Source organism: Brachypodium distachyon, chromosome 2 (assembly GCF_000005505.3).
Source record: "Brachypodium distachyon strain Bd21 chromosome 2, Brachypodium_distachyon_v3.0, whole genome shotgun sequence".
Taxonomy (NCBI): Eukaryota; Viridiplantae; Streptophyta; class Magnoliopsida; order Poales; family Poaceae; genus Brachypodium; species Brachypodium distachyon.
Window position 1 is genome coordinate 16,602,847 of NC_016132.3, and position 19,745 is coordinate 16,622,591.

Genomic DNA, 19,745 nt, shown 5'->3' on the forward strand with positions numbered 1-19,745 from the left:
GATACGAGATTGAGACGCAAGGCAAGAAGACGAAGACGAACGCACGAGACGGAACCGGAGGAAACACTCGTGGTCCTGGAAAAGAGGAACTAGCCTGGAACGGAACGTGACCAGTTCCGTCGGCAATGGACTTTCCCCGGAAAGAAGACACTGTTGACAGCGTTTTCCTTTACTTTTTTGGAATAGAGGCGAAAGATTTGTCACGAATCATTGGTTAAGGAATCAGGAACCTAAAAAAGACGGTTACAATGTTACGTTTGGATGTGTAGCTAGGTTTGATTGGTCGGTTCCGGTCTGTTCCATCAGTCCCCAGCAGTACTGCGTGCGGCAGGAACAACCAGTCCACACTGTCGGCAATCAAAAACAAGAGTACAATGGTTACATGGCTGACGGTTGAGAGCACCAAAGTCAGATGTTCTTTTATTCTTTCTCAGTTGAGATATCGATTAATCGATGTCGCCCTCCGAGAGGCGGACAGATCTTCAGCGGTCCTGTTCGGGAGGGGCACCGCAAAGTCCGTGATCCAAGTTGAAATGACAGAACCACGTCAGTTCCGATTTGGGCGTTTTTTCTACCACGATTTTTCCCATTTTTAAAGGTTTGCCTACACCAGAAATATGATTGTGTGTGTCCGACCGGCGGGCATGCATGTGTGCTTGTGTGTGCGTGGACCGGCGTACATGCATGTGTGGGCCTGTGCTGTATGTGTGCGTGAGAGAGAAAGAGAGAGCGAGAGAGACGTCCCGATTAGTACATGCCTGCGTGTTTCTTTTTGTGTGTGTTCTGCAGTAACATAAATCCAGTATCACTTATATGGTTCTCACGTGTATTGCTACAAATTTTACAACGGTGGTAAAAACTTGAAATATGAAATATGACTGATCATGACGAAAACATACTTGCAAAGCACAGACAACACCACGGAGGAAGGAAAAAAGGCAACAAAAATAATAACAAATAAATTTTAAAAATTCCAGTGAAACTTTATGCACGATTCTAAAAATTGCAGTGAAACTTTATGCGTGATTTTAAAAATTACAGGTGAAACTTTATGCGCGATTCTAAAAATTGCAGTGAAACTTTATGTGCGATTCTAAAAAATTGCGGGTGAAAGTTTATGCGCAGTTCTAAAAATTATAGTTGAAACTTTATGCACGATTTTAGTAGTTTCGAGAATTACTAAAATTGCATTTTATATAATACAGATAAATAACAAGATAAATCTTAGAACGTGCAATTTATATCCAATGTGTCTAAGAAAATAAACCATACACGAGGAAAGCCAACAAAAAATTGACCGACAAAATATAAAAACAATATACAAGCTATATTAAAAAGACATAACAAAATTATATTGAGAATTTCCCAGGCGTTTGAGAATTAGCGAAACAATCTTTTATATAATACTCCCTCCATTTCACAAGGTTGGCGTATTTAGTTTTGTTAAGACAAGGCTTTAACCAATGATAATTCTATTAATATGTGTTTTACATACATGAAATTTATATCAATAAAGTCATCTTTAAAAGTTCTTTCTAATAATCATGATTTTGTATCATATATGTTACATATTAATAGTGTGATTTTTGGTCAAAGTCTTGTCTTAACGAAACAAAATACGCGAGGGATTAAAAAACAAACTTAGTCTTGTTGCTGCCTAAATTTTTAAATATTTACTGTTTAAATTTAATGGTAGACAAAGTGTAATACTTTATGTAAAAGAAGTGTAATTCAGTTTATTAAAAACGCTATTTGAGCCTTAGCAGAACAAATAAATAAAAAAGCCCAAAAATAAAATAAAAATCAGCCCATAACACAAAGCCCACACCTTCAATATAGTACGGCCTACAAACAGCTAACCCAGATTTCACATCGATCAGAAACAATCTCGAACAAAAAAACGGATCCGAACCAGTGCTCGACAAAAAATTTAGATCGATGGACGGCTAATATGGTCGAATGAGAAATTGTATTTCTCAGCCGACTGAGATCTGATAGCTTCATGGGACAACCGGAGGCATACATAAGCTCTCGTGCGTGCGTGCCTATCAACAAGTCCACTTTGAGTATTTTTTCTACCAAGTCACTGGTATTACAAAACCCAAATGGTATGATTCGATCGGGTTGGCAACAAATTAAACTAGTTGGTCCACAAGTCAGTGTCCACGTGGCGAGAAAAGCAGGTGAAATTGCGGCCCGACCAGATCTCATCCCGAGCGACTCGGTTCGGATGGCGGCCATGGATTTTTGGATACGAACATGATGTATCAATCATTCGCTGGAGAGGCGGTTGCTATCATGTCAGTTTCAAGCTCTGGCGCGTTGAGCTCCATGGAGGCCGGTGGCCTAAGCAGCTCCCACGTGGCAGCAGAAGGGGCCGGGGCTCGAGTCGTCTATGACGAAGAGTAGCTGACCTGCCGACCTGCCGCGGCTGGAGTTCTGTTCTGCTTATGGGCCTGTGCAAAGAAGCCCATACAAAGCAGCCTCCGGTGGTGATCCGAGAGGACCCTGCCCCTGGGAGTGGTCTCAGACAAATGCTGCCTAATCCGTGCAAAAGAAAAGGATAAAAGAGCGGAAAGGACCCGCTGAGAGAGAAGAAGAAAAAAGAGGTTAAGATGAGATCACGACTCACGATCGACGAAAGCCCATATGTAGCTCCAAAAAGAAAAAGGCGAAAATAAGCCTTTCTGAACAAGCATGGAAAGATTAATTAAAAGGGCAAAGATGAGATCATGACTCGATGCCTTTGCCAACACTTCGACACTCCGGGTTGGTCACTATCGTAGGTGCCTAGACAGAAGACAGCAAGCAATAGCATAAGTGCATAACTGGGTTGGTCACTATCGTAATGGTTTAATTGGGTTGGTTTAGATAAAGCTTATCGACAACAGAAATTCCTTATTTGACCTAGACTCATTAGGTCAGAGACGCGTGTTATTGCAAAGTGACATGCAGTTCTTGCGTACTTAATCAGGGACACACTGACATTATAAAATTGCAAAGTGGGGAGCGGTTTATTTGGTGTACACTCATTACGCCGAAGCGTGTGTTATTGCAAGGTGACGTGCAGTGCTTTCGTACTTAATCAGGGACACACTGGAATTATAAAATTCTGGAGTGGAGAGCAGTTAATCTGGTGTAGACTTGTAATGTCAGAGGATGTGTTATTGCAAGGTGACATGCAGTGCTTTCGGACTTAATCAGGGACACACTGAAATCACATAATTCTAAAGTGGATAGCGCATAGTGGTTTATTTGGTGTAGGACTCAATAGGTTGGAGCGTGTGTTATTGCAAGGTGACATCCAGTGCTTTTGTGCTTAATCAGGAACGCAATGAAAATATGAAATTATAGCACTTCAAAGTGGAGAGTGACTTTCGCTTGTATGTAACTGAATGTTAAGAACCTGAGCTAAAACGAGAAAGAAAGGATCGGCTTCTGCAAATTGGTTGGATTGTTCTTTTAACCATGCAAGATAACTGCATGTCATATGGAATATCAAGAAAGAAAAGTAAAGGCAAAATAAACAACATGATTTGGTTGGATTGTTAAACAACCACGAATGACAAAATCTACAAGCTGTAAATAATCTACTATATAAGACCACAATGTTCCATAATGATGATAAATCATGGTCCCTGTTCTGAAATACACTCTCAAACTTCAGGTTGTGTACACATAATACAATCATTGGTTCAAGGGGAATGATTAGACATACTGCTTAAATATGAAACCATGCAAGTAATGAGAGTAAATAAAACTACTCCTGGTCACCTCAAACGACCAATGACTGAATATTCTCAGTATTGCCTTCAGCTTAAAGGTCTAGCATTCGACAAAAAATTACCACCCTAAATTACAAATGTTCATCAAGATCATTATATAACTCAGATTTCGTAGGCGATGTCCTCGTTAATTGAATTTGCATCCATCCCAGTATCCCACAAAATCCTAGTAAATCAAGCGTGAGACAACGACATTTCAGCAATCGCATTGTCAGTACAGCATCGAATGGTTTATTCCACAATACTATCAAAGCTAGTTCAGCTTCATTTATATAGAAAGCAAAAATTCCTGAAAAATGTACCCTGCAACAAACTAAACTAAATAGAACACAGACAGAACGGATAAAAAGAAGAAGAAGCAAGCGAAGCATATGAGCTGACCTCGGCCTGCATCCCGGCGTGGCGCCTGACGCCCGTGGCGTCGTACATGACGATGAGGCTGAAGCCGAGGCAGACGGGGAAGAGCGAGTCCCCGACGCCGTGGCAGAGCGCGACGGAGGCGGTGAGCGCGGTGCAGAGCGCCGAGTGCGAGGAGGGCATGCCCCCTGAGCTGAAGAGCATCCGCGGCCGCCACCGCCGCTCCACCACGGAGGCCAGCACGGCCTTGGCGGCCTGCGCCGCCGCGAACGCCACCACCCCGGACACGAACGTCGGGTTCGCCGCCAGCGCCAGCAGGTACGGGCTCTCCCGCGCCTTGGTCACCGCCGCCGCCGTCGTGCTCATCAGCAGCGTCCCAATCCCAGCCCCTCCTCCGCCAATCCCGCCGCCTGCGACCACCCCCGCCGTCGCCGCGAGGTCCGGGAGCTGCTCCCCGCCCGCGCGGCCTCCTCGAAGCGCCGCGCAGAGAAGCCGAGAGAGCTTCGAAGAGGGCGGACAAACTGGCGCCGGCATGGACGAGCACGATGGCGACGGCGCGGAGGCATCGGCGGAGGATAGGGTCCGTACGCGGCGGCGGCGCGGGGGGTCGAGAGGTTTGGGGACGGTGTGCTCCAGGAGGAGGGTTGGGAAGGCGCTAGAGAAGAAGCGGCTGGAGCTGAGCACTGCCTCCATGGCTGCTGCTCCGCATCGCCGCGGAAGAACGGATGGAGACGGCAGGGAGAGCGCTGCGATTGGGTGGGGGCCTTGACACCGAGATGCCCTTGGACCAAACTACCCCTGGGTTCATCTCGTATTTGCAGTGGTAGCGAGGGGGCACTCTGGGGAATTCGACGGGGGGCAGAGAGGCTCCAAATTTACCGCGAAGATTCTGGGATGGTCAGGGCGCGTCGCCGTCCCGAGTCTCGGCGCCGGTGGCGACCAATCAGGAGCTGAGGCGTGGGCAGTGCGGCAAGAGCAGAGGGAATCGGGAACTTGTAGGAGTGGCCGAGTGGGTCTCATGTGCAGTGGGCGTGAGTGCTTGTGGCCTGGGATATTTGAAAAAAAAAATACTACTCCCTCTATTTCACAATACAATGGGTATGGATTTGTGCACTTGGACCAAGACAGCTCTCGTTTCTAGTGCCTGACCACTCATATTTAATTAATAATAAATGGATGCGAATAGTTATTGGCCGGATGCGGATACCAAGAGAAAAATGAGGTGTATTTTGGAACAAATGAGAAAAATCAATACACGTTATATTGTGAAATGGAGGGAGTAGGGCTCACTCCGACATACTTCCTCAATTTCACAAAGGTTGGCGTATTTTGGTTTGTTAAGACAAGGCTTTGACCAAGAATTACTCTATTAATATGTAAATTTTATGATACGAAATCATGATTATTAACAAGAACTTTTAAAAACGAATCTATTATTGATATGAATTTCATGTATGGAAAAACTCATATTAATAGAGTTATCATTGCTCAAAGCCTTGTCTTAACGAGACAAAATACGCCAACCTTTGTGAAATTGAGGGAGTATAATACTCTCTTCGTCCGCAAAACACTGCACGTTTAGCTCCACCGTTTTTTCGCAAAAGACGGTATGTCTCTGTTTTGGCGATGCAATTTTTCATTTAGCCACCCGCTTGGCCTATCCGTCTATGCATCGATTTTAGCTGAGCCCAACTACCCAATCCCCTCTAGTCTCCTCCGATGACCAGCCCCAACCTCAAATCCCCGTCTTCTCCCCCCACGTTCCTCCCTTTCTGACCTAATCGTTGATTCTCGTCGCCCCACCCTCCAATCGAACTCCTAGAGTAATGGTGGCCGATCCTTATAAGCTGTCGGGGAGCCCCTTGTGCATCCCACAGAGTCAGCCATGGCAGACGGAGGGGCGGGCGGAGGAGTCGGCCAGCTAGCCAGGGCCGCCGCGACGGTCGGCAACGCAGCACACAGAGTAAGTGTTATGGATTTAGTACAAAGTTAGTATAAAATTGTGCTACATCTGGGACACTCATTATGGATCGAAAGGAGTATTCGGAAAAAAAAAGAATGAACGGTCACATGATAATCTTGGGCGGCAAACGTTGTCTTCTTGTATGCGAGATTTAAGCAAGAGGAGAAAGGGCCTCCACCGTAATAGCGACTTGGGAGACGCTAGGCGGCCGTAGGCGTAGACTACAACGATGACTATCAACGCTAGGCGACGGGTTGTGAATCGTTGGGGTGTCTTTGTCGAGATAGCCCTAGTACGCCGACGCCTGGTGATCCTCCTGATCCGCGGTATGGTATCATTGTTCGAGATATTAACAAACTTGATCGGTTATGACATTTGTAAGTTAAAATACAACATTGCTAGCCAATTCAAGATTCAGAGTTTATAAATCATTCAGTTAGTGATAAATTTGCCCTTTTATAACGGATAGATGGAGCTGTCAATGTGAAATATGCCTTTTAATAAGAGTCCAAATATACCGACAGCTGTCACCGAAAAATCTATCTCTTCATGCGTCTTTACTAACGTGGTGCCGATCAACGTATCAAACCAGACATGTATTGCGCAAGAGCTTAGATCGTATGAATCGCTTATGAGAAAATTGGTATCTGCTCCCTAGATTTTTTTACCTTTTAGATGAAATTAGAAAAAAAAACTCATTATTAAAATAAAATTAGATCCATTTTACGTACATACTCCATACCTTTTTTCCGATGCAGAGTAGTCTCTGCTCCGAGGCCCGAAAGGTCTAAACCCAGTACCAAACCCTCGTCTCCTTCTTCCTTCCCGGCGCCGCACCGGAGAGCCGACAGAAGAGGGGATCGACCGTCCGATGTCGCTCTCCAAGCCGCTCTCCGCGCGCCGCCTCGTTCCGGCCCTCTTCCCGCTCGCCCACGCCGACCCCGCCTCCGCCGCGGCCTCCCGCCGGTCCCGCCGCCGCGGCGCCTTCGTCGCGACTCCCCCCTTGCCGCCGCCCTCCCCGAGCTCCGTGCGCCTCGCGGAGCCGCTCCCTTCGCTCGAGCCCTCCCGCCTCGCGCTCCACAACCGCATCCTCGCGCTCCTCTCCTCCCCCGCCGGCAATCCCGACCTCGCCGAGGCCGCGCTCCTCACCCGCCACGCGCTCCACTCCAACTGCCGCCCCTCATCCTTCACCTGCGTCGCCGTCCTCGCCGCGCTCCTCCGCGCGCGCCGCCTCGAGGACTTCTTCGCGCTCCACCGGTTCGCGCTCCAGGCCGCCGTCCCACCCACCGCCGCCACCCACGCGCTCTACCTCTCCGCACTCGCCGCGCGACGCCTCCCCGACGCCGCGCTCCTCCACCTCCGCCACATCGCCCGCCCTGGATCCCCCGTGCCCCCCTCCCCAACGGCTTACCGCGTCGTCGTCAGGTGCCTCGTTGCGGACCATGGCCGCCTCGCGGACGCCGTCGAGCTCAAGGATGAGATGCTCGCTTCCGGGTTCGTCGGGCCCGATCCCCAGGTCTACAACCTTCTCATGGCTGGGTTTGTGCAAGCCGGTGATGGGGCCAAAGCCGTGGAGCTGTACCAAGAATTGGAGCACAAGGTTGGGGATGAGATGATTCTCGATGGCATCGTGTATGGGAGCCTCATGAAGGCCTACTTCCTTATGGGAATGGAGGAGAAGGCGATGGAGTGCTACAAAGAGGTAATCGGTGCGGAGTCGGAGGTGAGGTTTGGGACAGAGAGCTATAATGAGGTAGTGGATGCGCTTGGGCAGAATGGAAGGTTGGAAGATGCACTTGAGCTGTTCGACAGAATGCTTGGGGAGCATAATCCTCCGCTGAGGATTGTGGTTAACGTGAGAAGCTTCAGTGTGATGGTGGATGCCTATAGCGCCGCTGGGAGGTTTGAGGATGCGATTGCGGTGTTCAGGAGGATGGGAGAGTGGAAGGTGGTACCCGATGTAGCAGCATATAATAATTTGATTCGGCATCTCGGGCTTAATCGGTTGGTAGATGAGGCAGAGGTGCTCCACAAGGAGATGGGCGAACATAGTCTTGTTGCAGATGAGGAAACATACGTGCTGCTCATGGAAGCATGCTTTAGGGCTGATCGCACCAATGTTGGTATCAGTTACTTCGACAAAATGGTCGAGTTGGAGTTGAAGCCTGATGCATCTGCATATCATGAACTTGTCGATGGCTTGGTCGGTTTAAATATGCTTGACAAGGCTCAGGAGTACTTTGATCAAATGAGGGAGAATGGAATTGACCCAACCATTTCAACCTATGAGACACTGCTAAAGGCATATGTTGGCATGATGCAGTTGGATGATGCAGCAAAGGTAGCAAAGTGTATTCTTTTAGATGAGAAGGTGATTTTCAGAGATGAGATGAGGGAGCTTTTGGAATCTGCATTGCGTAGAGAGGGCAGGGATGATGACATTGCAAAGCTGTATGAGGACGTGGAGAGGGAGAAAGCCGAAGCAGCAGCGCAGGCAGCAGAAGAGAAGGCGAGGGCGGAAGCTCTTGCCAGGGAAGAGAGGGATGCGAGGAGGGCAGAGATTGCTGCTAAGGATGAGGCTGCAGCTAAAGCTAGTGCTGCTGCCATTGAAGCTATCCTTGGCCATAGAAGGAAAACTGAGGGTCAGACGGAAGGAGCTGCATCTCTTCCAAACACCCTGGACAGTGGGCTTCTCAGTAAGCTAGGCATCAGGTCAGTTGGAGAAACCACACCTCAAGGCACTCCGCCGAGTACCGAAACAAAAATAGGAGATGTGCAGGAACAGTCTGGAGAAGTTGCGCCTCAAGGCACTCTGCTGAGTACCGAAACAAAAGGAGATAGGCAGGAACAAGCTGGGGAAGTCACGCCTCAAGGCACTCCGCTAAGTACCAAAATGAAAGGAGATGAACAGCAACAATTTTGATGACCACTAGCCATCAGTTCCCACTTTTGTTTTGAGCACTAAATCATAGGCTGTAGCATGTAGCCCCATATCGGTTCCAAGAGCATTAATAGTTCAACTTTGGTGAAATTACTGTCTCAAGTTGGGACTCTGTAACTTCATTGATGCTTATAATAGATTGATAACCATGGAATTTTGATTGATAATCATAGGAAGTATGTTTTGCCTTTGTTAAGTACTCTGTATAATGAAATTTATGTTCATTAGTCTTTGTATTTGCTGGCCGTTCAAAGTGCTTTGCAGAGTCTAGTCTTAAACTGGAACGCAAACTACAAGAGTGCAGAATATGATACCAAGCCATAGTGCCATACCATCTGGCATCTCAGTTCTCCAAAAGTGACAAGAATAAATCATACCGTACTTCATTGTGTAAAAATGTTTGCCTTACACAGTATCAATACAATCCATGCATATATAGCGGTGAAGCAATGAAAAGTATGATAAATCCATAGCTTAGCTGATGACAAAGCTACTAGAAGGCAGAGACGGCAAATGACCCTGCGTTTGGGGTTCCCCTGAATTAGCCCAGGCACTCTCATATCATTCTTGTAAAGATACAGTTCCAGGGCTCCATCATCACGGAAAATTTTGGCTCCACATCCTTGACGGGACAGTGGCCCTACAGATTCTTCGTCAACAACAACAGCAATCACCTTCTGTTTTCCCTCTCCTGCATCAGGTATCTGCAATTGGAAGGATCAAGCTGATGTCAGTCTCAGTTTATCCACTGCTATGCCAAAAAAAATGAAGTATGAACCACCTCAAACATCGCTTCCGTCAAAATGCTCTCCATTATAGATCGTAGGCCTCTCGCCCCTGTTTCTCTCGCAGCTGCTTTCCTTGCTATTAGCCGCAGAGCATTTTCAGTCAGGTGCAGCTTGACCTTGTGGGGGAAAAGGAAAAAAACGAATTTCTTGTTTAGAAAACATCAAAGAAGGAATTATTTAGTCAAAACTTCTAATACAAACAAATCATAGGCTAACATTGTTCATTTTGAACCATTTCTTGTATTGCTTTCCTATTGCGTTTTTGGGTTCCCTGAGAACCTGAAAAGGTAAGTTACAAGGTTTGTCAAGTTGTTGGCAAATTGGGAAGAACAAACTGCGATGCAGAATCAATCAAGTGGTAGACTAGACTGGACCACAAAGAAACCTTCTGAAGTAATGATTAGAATAGGGATGATCATAAATAAGATAGCCAAAGAGGAAAGAAACTTCTGAAAGCAAGTTTGCTACCTGAATCAATTGATCTTCAGTGAGATGCGCTAAGCCAACTGTTATTGGCAATCTCCCAATAAATTCTGGTGTCAAGCCATAGGCAATCAGATCATCATTCTCGATCTAAGTAAGAAGTTAGTGAAAAATTATCTCTAGTATCATTCTGGGATAAACAAACAGTAAGCTGTTGCAAAACTTGCAACTATGCTTACAACTTCAAGCAAACTTGATTCCTCAAGAGCATTTGTCGAAGCATAATCTTGTAATTCACGACATTTTGGTGTTCCAAACCCAAAAGGACAGCGATGATGTCTTGCAAAGTAAACAAATACTTTCAGATATACCATGAAAGTACAGATAAAATAAGGATAGTTCAAATTTTGAAGATTTGTATTATTTTCAACCATATAACCTTTCTGAGATAATCTTCCCCAAATCAGAGAAGGCACCTCCACAAATAAAGAGTATATTTTTCGTATCAACCTGCAAAACAATTAATATGCATCTTACAGTAGAGGGCTGGCATATATACACAACTAATCATTGAATCTCATATCTTATCTTGCTGCACTATAATGCAAGGTGCCACTAATGCAAACGCAATTATAGATTGCTGCTAAACTTCTGAAATACAACTACTGAGCAAAAAAATTGTGGCGAGCTACTGAGAAAGGTTGTGGACACTGCATAACAGAATTGAGCAACCAATCAAAAGTTCTAAAAAACAATTGCCTCGACATATCCATGGGATACGCTATGCTGATTCCTTTTTCTTGGTACATTGATCACCTACCAATGTAAATATGAAACTGTTATTGTTCAGAAACAAAAAAAACAATATGGTGCATGAGTTTGGAGTTCAGGAAGCAAAAATAATAATATAAAAATCAGTGTTTATTCACCCTTACACATTGCAAGACACAGTGCTAAAGTTTAGTTTTGTAGTTGATCAAATATTGCACTCTTCTAAAGAGCATGGACAAATAGAAAGTAGTATATCTCACTTACCGTTCCTTCAAACATCTTTAACAGTGCTTGCTGAACACCCTCTCCAGAAATATCCCTCCAGTCCTCCTGGCAACCAACCTAAATGCGCCAATGGATCCTATTAGTGCAAGTGGAATGATCTCCACTACATGACACTACTGTTAATAATGATCAGACCAGTTGTTCAACAACCTTCTTTGTAAGCTTATCAACTTCATCAATGTAGATGATACCACGCTCTGCAGCTTCGACATTACAGTCAGCAGCCTAAGAGGCAGAACAAATCAGAAATTCTGTACTGAAACTGATAGTTATCGGTCTGAGTATGCTACATGATGGACCAAAAATGGTGGCAAAACTGCCGGTAAAAGTCGACCTAAGGAGGCAATGAGCCTGCCGGTAAGAGTTCCCTTGGCATGCTAGATAATCCAATGAATCATCAAGGACTCAAAGAAAAGTTCCCTTGATGATAGCATAAACTAGTAACACTACATAGCTAAACACAGTCCACAAACAGTCAAAAACAGAATCATAGGCCGATATTTACCGCTAGAAGTTTGTAGAGGATTGATTCCACATCTTCTCCTGAATACCCAGCCTGAAAGGGCAGTCTATTTGCATCATCAGAAAGAAGAAAGAAGCACTGTACAGTCAGCTTTCTGATCTTTTGCCAAGATATGTGTGAACGACCAACGGGTCAGCCAAGATTACCTGTGTAATTGCTGTTGCATCAGCAATCACGAACGGTACATTCGCAAAGCGAGCTAATGTTTTTGCTAAAAGCGTTTTACCTGTCCAGAGAGAGAACAAAAATCCCAATTACATTAGCAAGCAAACAACATTTCAGTAGCCAAGAAGTAAAGCACCTTCGCTTCCAGAGCACCTGATCCAGTTGGCCCAATCAGAAGGATGTTGCTCTTTTCGAGTTCAATATCATCATCACCACTCGTACTAACATTACAGTCTGCGGCTGAGGTTACGGCAGAACTAGGTTGATCACCACAGGCAATGAAACGAAAATCCAAGTTAGAAATTACGACGCGCAATTCGAACCACAAAATTCCGTCACCAGAACTGCAGAGTCTAACCACTTATTCGAAGAGGGCTCGTTGTATATCCTCTTGTAGTGATTGTGCACAGCAACGCAAAGCACCTGCACACAAAAAAATAATCTTCCCTACTAAATCTACTAAATCCATGGCATATGCCATAGCGAAAATTCTGCAGAGAACCAACATGATCCTGCTAATTCTGCACAAAACCAGCAAAGTCCTGCTAATTCCCAGCTTGGTACGCGAACGTACATGAAGCATAGCCAGTAGCATCAGCAACAGCTAGAGCGGCGAGAGGAGGTGATTGGGTTATTAACCAACCTTTTTCGCCTTGTCTTGGCCGACGACGAACTGGTCGAGCCCCCTGCGGATCTCCTTGGGCGTCGGGAACCGCGGCGGCGGCGGGGACGGCGCCGCGGAGTAGTAGGAGGAAGGCGGCCGCAGAGTCGCCGCGCGGGCGGAGAGAAGGCGGCGAGCGGCCGCGTACATGAGTAGGACCCACGGTCGCCGGCCGGGCGGCGATCTATCTCCCGTTTCGCCGCGGCGTCACCCACCGCCGACGGGGGAAAGGGCGCGGTGGTTTGTGTGTTAGACAATGATCGTCTCCTGCGTGCGGGTGCAGCCGTGCAGGAGCGCTTGACTAGGCCGTCATCCAAACGGTTTATTGTTCGTTATAAAAACCCGAATCAAATTCTGAACAAGAAGCAAACGTCCTGTAGGAAAATAAAATTGAGAACACAAAACTAAACTAAACATCAACTATTTTGTGTCTTGACTTCCTGATTTTGCCTGTCTAGCAAACACATATTATTGAAATAATGGATATATATCTCGTCCATGACTGACAACTCTATGTTAGGGGACATGTGATATATGGATCTGAAATAAGATTAACTTTCCTGTGGAGTAGATCTGACTCCATGAAACTGACTCCATGGAACTTCGCGTTCCTGTGATCCTTCGGCAAGACACTGTAAACGAAGGAATAGAAGGCGCCATTAGCTTTTGCTGTTGGTCGAGAGTAAGAAAACTGGTCTCTACATTATGCAGAAGTAAGCATCAGTTTGGCCCCAAGATTTGCTCTGTGGTGGCTAGATGTCATCGCTCATCATGGGATCAGAAACCCATAATCGATCTAGAGGTTGCCTCTGCAACTGCAACTCTGCGGACGTTTTGCCTGCAACTGCTTACTCCTCGTATATAGATAGCAAAATGGGCGGAGGAAGGAGATCGATAGATAACCGGTGCGCAGCGTTGTGTAATCTCGCCAACATGGTCCATTTTGGACAAATCCTGGAGGATGCGGAATCCTAATCTCACTCGCCCAACAGTTTGTTTTAGACCTGGAATGACACGGGCAGTCTTCTCCGATGGTAATGTGGACTCCTTTCAGCCTGATTTAGTGTGTGTCTAGGAATACAGGTCCTGCACGAATCTTATTTTGCTGGTTACATATTACATGAAGCACTTATGAAGCACTTTGCCTTTCACTGGTCCATAAATCACATCCTGCTTAATTAACTGTGTTGATCTATTTGCGAATGTCTTTTCGTTGTTTCCACAGATGATATAGGGTTCTCCGGGCACCACAATAGTTTAGCCGGCATGCCGTGAAGAAGCCGGAGTCGTGGTGTCATTGGAAACGGCATGGCGTGACAGGGACTCACGAAAGGGGGTTTCGATGGGCGGTGTTCTCCGGCTGCTGTGGTGGTTTCTTTGTCGGTGCAAGGCATACAAATTTTCTCTTAGATCAGAGCTGCCTTCTCTTGATATGGTTGTGTGAGGTCGATATGTCAGTCAAGTCTATTGATGGCAGGTCACCTTGTGGTGGGTTTTGAATTACTCTGTATGAGGAAAAAGAACGGACACAAAAACAAGAGTTTTATGAGGAATTTTTTGGTTGGCAAAACGACGACCTAGTTTTACTGATTCACCAAAAAAGTACAAATAGATAGAAACAATTGAAATAAAAGTCAACGCGAGAAATTGAACACTATAACTAATGCAGGCACAACATTTGCTCTACGAATTGAGCTACATATCATTTTTCATACAATTCTAAAGCAAAATACAATTTAATATGGGTGTCACATTTTTCTGGATTATTCCAGAATTTAACCGGCACTATTCTTTCGGTGGCAGGTGACGTACCCGTCAACAGCAAGACGCCAGCGGTAACTTCGTCAATCTCTCAAAATCTGCCGGCTCAGTCTTCGGATGTGCTCATAGAGGTAGGGTGTGCGTGTGTGCGTTCATAGGGGTGAGTGTACGCGCGTGTTGTGAGCGTCTGCGGTTGTACTATGTTTCTAAAAAAAATACAATTTAATATTAACATAATAAGTACAACAAATATTACTATTATTCCAATCGATGGGCGAGGGATTCCGCTGACGACATCAGTAGGTGCTTTTCCCGTGGTATGCTATTAACATTGGAGAATCAGTAGATGCTTTTCCTGCGGGATGCTACGAAGATTGGAGAAAACACAGTCTAAACAGCTCGGCATTTCTTTGATTATTATATCATAGCATAGCTAAATACATAGTAAATTGATTGCAGATGTGAGGAATCAAACGACAGACCTAATGCAAGCATAATATTTTCTACACCGGTTACATCCCTTTTATGTAAATGTAAAAGACATTTTAACATAACATATGTTACAAGAAAAAATTAAAATTAAAGATGCAATGAATCAAATCATGCATCTAATGCACTCATAACATTTGCTCTACGAGTTGACGTAGATCTCCTACTTGTGTAATTTTAACATTAACATAAAATGTACAAAAAATATCAAAATGTATTCGAGATGCGAGGAATCAATCCCCATACCTAATGCAAACATAGCATTTTCTCTAACAATAGAGTTGTGTCCCCTTTCTATGTAATGCTTAAGTAAAAGACATTTTAAGATGAACAAAAAAAATGTACTAAAAATGTTAAAATGAAATGGGGATGCTAGGAATCAAACATTGTACCTAATGCAAGCATAACATTTTCTCTATCAATTGAGTTGCATCCCCTATGTATGTAATTATAATGTAAAAGACATTTGAACATGAGGTTACATAAAAAGGTACAAAAATAATACTTAATTAAAGATGCGAGAAATATAACCTTGTAGCGACTAAGATACATCCGCCATTTTTTATGTAATCTAAAAGTAAAAGAGATTTTAACATAAACATAAAAGGTACAAAAAACATTAAAATTAATTGGATATGTGAGGAATCAAATCATGTACCTGATTCAAAGGATAACATTTCTCTACCATCCTTTTTTATGTAATTTTGAAGTAAAATACATTTTAACATGAACATAAAACATATTTTAAATGAACATAAAAAGTATAAAAATATATTAAAATTAGTTGGAGATGCGAGGAATTGAACCCCGTACCTGACACAAGCGCTGCGTTTGCTCTACCAATTAGCTACATCCCCTATTTATGTAATTATAAGTAAATTTTAATATAAACATAAAAAGTAAAAATAATACAAAAATCAATTGGAGATGCAAGGAATCAAACCCCATACCTAACACAAGCATTTGCATTTGCTCTACCAATTGAGCTACATCCCCTTTTTATGTAATTATAAAGTTATTATTTTAATATAAACATAAAAGTAAAAATAATACTATGTAAATCAATTGGAGGTGCGAGGAATTGAACCCCGTACCTAAAAAATTGGGATTGGTGGGGTTGATTGCTTTGAGATTTGGATTGCCAGGTGATCGCTCAGTGTGGTCTAGCCGTGGATGATTTTTCTGCACGGAATAGAGTGTGAGAGTGCCATAAAAAAATGGGGAGTCAACATTTAAGGCTCATTTTGGAACGAGCATAAATTTTATGGGTGTGCCAGTATTCAGTTCGTGATTGAACTAAAAAGAGGTAATAACACTGGCGGCCCTGCACCAGCGCATCCCATTGGCTGATCCCGAATGTGCATTTGCAAGTCAAGTTGTTGTATCACCAGATCCAATTTTGCAACTTGTTGCAGTAGTATTAAACTGGTCGCCCAATAAAAGTTCTTATACCGGTGTTATTACCTCAACTAAAAAACGGTCAACCACAAAATTTACATCTCTTCTTTGGGGCAAAATCCTCTGCACGAACACCCAACAAAATTAGGAGCTCTGCTATGGCATGGCTGGAAGTGGGGCCGAGACCATCGGCCTTGGATCAGTGGTTGTCGGCGAAGATTACTAATTACATCGTGATGGTTTAAAGTGACAAACTCAGCATGACAAGAGAATCAAATCAGAGTAATGAAAAAGAGAGCTCGAATTTCTCTAGAGGCATCAGTGCCCTGATTTCATATGCAAGTTTCCAATACATTCATCCATATGGAAAAGCAAGGCAACCACAGCATCGATATCATTTCTTCCAGGCTTTTAACTAAGTCTCATCAAATTATTGTACCCCACCAAATCGGTTTTTACCCAGATGTACGTAATTCACCAGCATCAATGATATTTCAGAAAACAAAACTTCGCATCAGATCACAAGAAACTGATTGGCTAACAGGAGTCTTTATCAGCAAGCGTGGACTGACGGATGCGGTATCTTAGGCGCTCAGACGTTGTAGCCCGTGAGAGTGAACCCTCGTCCGACGATCTCACCCACGCAGAACCATCCGTACAACTCGATCCCAAACAGTGCCGCGACACCAGCATGCTCGACGTTCAGGTCCTTCCGGTTCCTCCACAGGAGCTTTGCTTGGTCAAGCTCTTTCCAGAATGCTTCATAGCGACCAGGAAGGCTGCAAGAAACATGTGTCAGTACTCAGATGTGCTTACTGAAGATTTAAGTTGCACTTCATGATGTAAAACATGTTTGACATGAAACTTGCCACATAAATGCAATAATAAGTTACTATCTTTTGAATTTCTACTACAAAACAACCTATGCTGATTATGCAATTCAGGAAATTCTCATATGCAGATTTAGACTTCATGGCTTCACCAAAACTTTACAGAGTATAGCTGTTCCCATAAGTCACAAGGCAATTACCCCCTCGTATAGACCAATATACCATAATATCATGAACGAAAAACAGTTACCAAACTAAAACCCAGTTTAGAATAACTGGTGAGTTATCTTCCTAACAGAGAACTGAAGACATAGCTGACAATCAGAAAAAGGTACTTATGACATGATCTAGTTAGTTCAACCAGGCCTAAATCCACAGTGCTTCTGACATAAACGTGGCCTTTCAATCCACATGACTAAATAAGAACCTGCAGTTCATCTCTTGCATCTTCATTAGCAGAGAATTGGGGGAGTGGGGGATTCTCAGCAAACATTTCCAACTTCCCAACCTAAGCACTCTGCCATAGCATCATCAGTCTGGACTTGTAGGCACAACCAGATAATTGGATGTGAACCAGCAGTGGAATCAGATACATCAATTGCTAGTCCTTATCAATCTGTCCAGCTACTGAAACCATGTCTATTACTCAACAAAATTAACTCAGATTTTCAATCTTGTAGATAAACATCAGCATATCAACCAACTAATTTCATGATATAAGTTCATACTTTGCAGGCTATGAAAGCTACTGTCAGGGTTCAGGCCACTTGACATAATGTACTACTCCCTCCGTTCCATAATTCTTGTCTCAAATTTGCCAAAAAATGGATGTATTTATTCCTATAAAGTGTCTAGATACATGTAATATTTCGACAAGAATTATGGAACGGAGGGAGTACTAGTTTATTCCTTAAGCAGAAAAAAGTCACTAAAGGGGAAAGATAATTAGATTCACTAAACATGTTTAGAATAATAACAGTACCTTTAGGACATCAAAGTGTAAACATAACAAATCAGCGTGTCAAATCCAAAATTCCAGTGTAAACTAGATGAATAAGGTCATGCATTGAACAAAAACAACATAATCTTGGCCTAGGACATCGTCTATTTGACAAACTCACGTCACGAACAACAGTTTCCACAAATAACACATGCCTAACAATTAGGTTTGGCAATTGCATCTGCAGCACTCAGGGCATGAAATCCACGTCTAGACTACTAAAACAGAGGGAGGGACAAGGGATCATGCGGACCGACCTGGCGAGGCGGGTGTAGAAGAGCTGCTTGGAGAGCTCCTGGCACTTCTGGATGGTGGGCGGCTCCACGACGTACTTCTTGTTCTTCTCCATCAGGGTCTTGTGGTAGGCGCAGCCGTGCCTGGCCGCGAACCGCGTCGCCTCGCACGCCTTGGCCTGCACCTGCGCCAGCTTCGAGCCCAGCGCCGCCATGGGAGATCTGCTTCTTGTCTTGGGTCGCGACTCCCTGCAACGAAACCGAGAGAAAGGGGACCCGCGGGCGGGCAAGCAATGCTACCGGTGAGATCGTGCGAAGGAACCTGCCTGGATTCGGGATCGGGGGCTAGGGTTTGTTTACCTCTGGGGATCGGAAGAGGAGGAGGGGGAGATCGGAGGAGGCGGCGGCGCGAGTTGGGCCTGTTGCCTGCTCGATGGGAAGGGGGCGGCTTTGGCTTTGGGGAGAGGCAGGGCAGGGCAGGGCAGGAAGGGGGCTTTCTTTTCTTTGCGAGGAGGGGGTTTTCGTTCATTTCTTGGCTTGGGGAAGAGGTCAAGCCTTGTGTTTGTTTGGGTTGGGTGAATGTGAATCAAGATTTGGCTTAAGAGTCGAATTTTAAAACGAACTTGCAAGTTTTAAGATGCGGACGAGAAATTAGGAACTCGTAACCGGTAGAATACATGTCGGTTAATTTTTTTATTTTTATTTCTTTACTTTATCTATCAACCGAGGATTCCGCCCCTTTCTATTACGAATAACGGGAGTACAAAGTTCAGTGTGTCCAGATAGAGCGTTGCGTTATTACTATCCATTTTACTATGTGATGATAGATACCTCTGTGACGTATCAAAATACTTTAATTTATATTTGATTGAATTGACTGATAATCTAAGATACTTGTTATTTGCATAAAATTTAAATGTGATGCACATGTGTCACGATTAATTTTTTTGGATAGGTAACAAAGCGCGTGCATTACCCGCAAAATAAAAAATACTTCACAAAATAAGTGACGTGGATTTATACAAATCCAAGTCACTTATTTTGGAAGTGGATTTGTATAAGAATTTATACAAATCCCTTATACAAATCCAAGTCACTTATTTTGGAACGGAGGGAGTACAAAGCATGTGCGTTTAGATAGTAAACTGCAAGCGCCGAGTGTAGAGCTAGAGATGGGTCAAGCTCATGGTTACATAAATATATCCAAGCATAGGTTAAGTATGGATTGTGATCAACCAAGCCTTGTTCATAAATGTAGTAGAAAAATAGCCACACTAGAGTATTAAAGTTAGAGGCAAACTATTGATTAAGCAAAAATGCACGAGCACAATTATCATAATCAACCTCAGCATTGGTCAAACAGATTTTGTTC

The 19,745-nt window shown here is 44.2% G+C and overlaps 4 protein-coding genes across 5 annotated transcripts; 1 reads left to right on the forward strand and 3 right to left on the reverse strand.

The window, feature by feature from the left end:
- Nucleotides 1-3,577: 3,577 nt before the first annotated feature.
- On the reverse strand, nucleotides 3,578-5,020 carry LOC100840609. Its single transcript, XM_010232816.3, has 2 exons — nucleotides 4,167-5,020; nucleotides 3,578-3,951 (listed from the first exon to the last, which is right to left on the reverse strand). Exons 1-2 carry the CDS (start codon nucleotides 4,833-4,835, stop codon nucleotides 3,913-3,915), a joined length of 708 nt encoding a protein of 235 aa, XP_010231118.1. The 5' UTR covers nucleotides 4,836-5,020; the 3' UTR covers nucleotides 3,578-3,912.
- Nucleotides 5,021-6,866: 1,846 nt separating this feature from the next.
- On the forward strand, nucleotides 6,867-9,224 carry LOC100840908 (pentatricopeptide repeat-containing protein At3g49240, mitochondrial). Its single transcript, XM_003565952.4, has one exon. It carries the CDS (start codon nucleotides 6,977-6,979, stop codon nucleotides 9,026-9,028), a length of 2,052 nt encoding a protein of 683 aa, XP_003566000.1. The 5' UTR covers nucleotides 6,867-6,976; the 3' UTR covers nucleotides 9,029-9,224.
- Nucleotides 9,225-9,404: 180 nt separating this feature from the next.
- On the reverse strand, nucleotides 9,405-12,964 carry LOC100841212 (CLP protease regulatory subunit CLPX1, mitochondrial). 2 transcript variants are annotated; one of them, XM_010232821.3, is made up of 14 exons: nucleotides 12,645-12,964; nucleotides 12,360-12,424; nucleotides 12,155-12,258; nucleotides 11,983-12,062; nucleotides 11,819-11,869; nucleotides 11,464-11,538; nucleotides 11,293-11,370; nucleotides 11,017-11,073; nucleotides 10,697-10,767; nucleotides 10,497-10,596; nucleotides 10,303-10,407; nucleotides 10,051-10,113; nucleotides 9,828-9,950; nucleotides 9,405-9,750 (listed from the first exon to the last, which is right to left on the reverse strand). In XM_010232821.3, exons 1-14 carry the CDS (start codon nucleotides 12,810-12,812, stop codon nucleotides 9,430-9,432), a joined length of 1,461 nt encoding a protein of 486 aa, XP_010231123.1. In that variant the 5' UTR covers nucleotides 12,813-12,964; the 3' UTR covers nucleotides 9,405-9,429. The 2 variants fall into 2 exon arrangements, with proteins under 2 accessions (XP_010231123.1, XP_010231124.1); XM_010232822.3 differs by lacking the exon at nucleotides 11,017-11,073.
- Nucleotides 12,965-16,593: 3,629 nt separating this feature from the next.
- Nucleotides 16,594-18,895, reverse strand: LOC100836330. Its single transcript, XM_003567980.4, has 3 exons — nucleotides 18,734-18,895; nucleotides 18,398-18,622; nucleotides 16,594-17,089 (listed from the first exon to the last, which is right to left on the reverse strand). The coding sequence occupies exons 2-3, from the start codon at nucleotides 18,586-18,588 to the stop codon at nucleotides 16,903-16,905; spliced, it is 378 nt and encodes a 125-aa protein (XP_003568028.1). The 5' UTR covers nucleotides 18,589-18,622; nucleotides 18,734-18,895; the 3' UTR covers nucleotides 16,594-16,902.
- Between the last annotated feature and the right edge of the window lie 850 nt (nucleotides 18,896-19,745).

Excerpts from the sequence above, each read along its gene's own strand:
- LOC100841212 (XM_010232821.3), bottom strand. The coding sequence starts at position 12,812 with ATGTACGCGGCCGCTCGCCGCCTTCTCTCCGCCCGCGCGGCGACTCTG. Across the intron at positions 11,371-11,463 it reads TTGATAAGCTTACAAAGAAG|GTTGGTTGCCAGGAGGACTG; the intron begins GTTGTTGAACAA and ends TGGCGCATTTAG. Across the intron at positions 10,597-10,696 it reads GGGAAGATTATCTCAGAAAG|ACATCATCGCTGTCCTTTTG; the intron begins GTTATATGGTTG and ends TTACTTTGCAAG.
- LOC100840609 (XM_010232816.3), bottom strand. The coding sequence starts at position 4,835 with ATGGAGGCAGTGCTCAGCTCCAGCCGCTTCTTCTCTAGCGCCTTCCCA. Across the intron at positions 3,952-4,166 it reads ACGCCGGGATGCAGGCCGAG|GATTTTGTGGGATACTGGGA; the intron begins GTCAGCTCATAT and ends TTGATTTACTAG.
- LOC100836330 (XM_003567980.4), bottom strand. The coding sequence starts at position 18,588 with ATGGCGGCGCTGGGCTCGAAGCTGGCGCAGGTGCAGGCCAAGGCGTGC. Across the intron at positions 17,090-18,397 it reads TTCTACACCCGCCTCGCCAG|CCTTCCTGGTCGCTATGAAG; the intron begins GTCGGTCCGCAT and ends TGTTTCTTGCAG.
- LOC100840908 (XM_003565952.4), top strand. The coding sequence starts at position 6,977 with ATGTCGCTCTCCAAGCCGCTCTCCGCGCGCCGCCTCGTTCCGGCCCTC.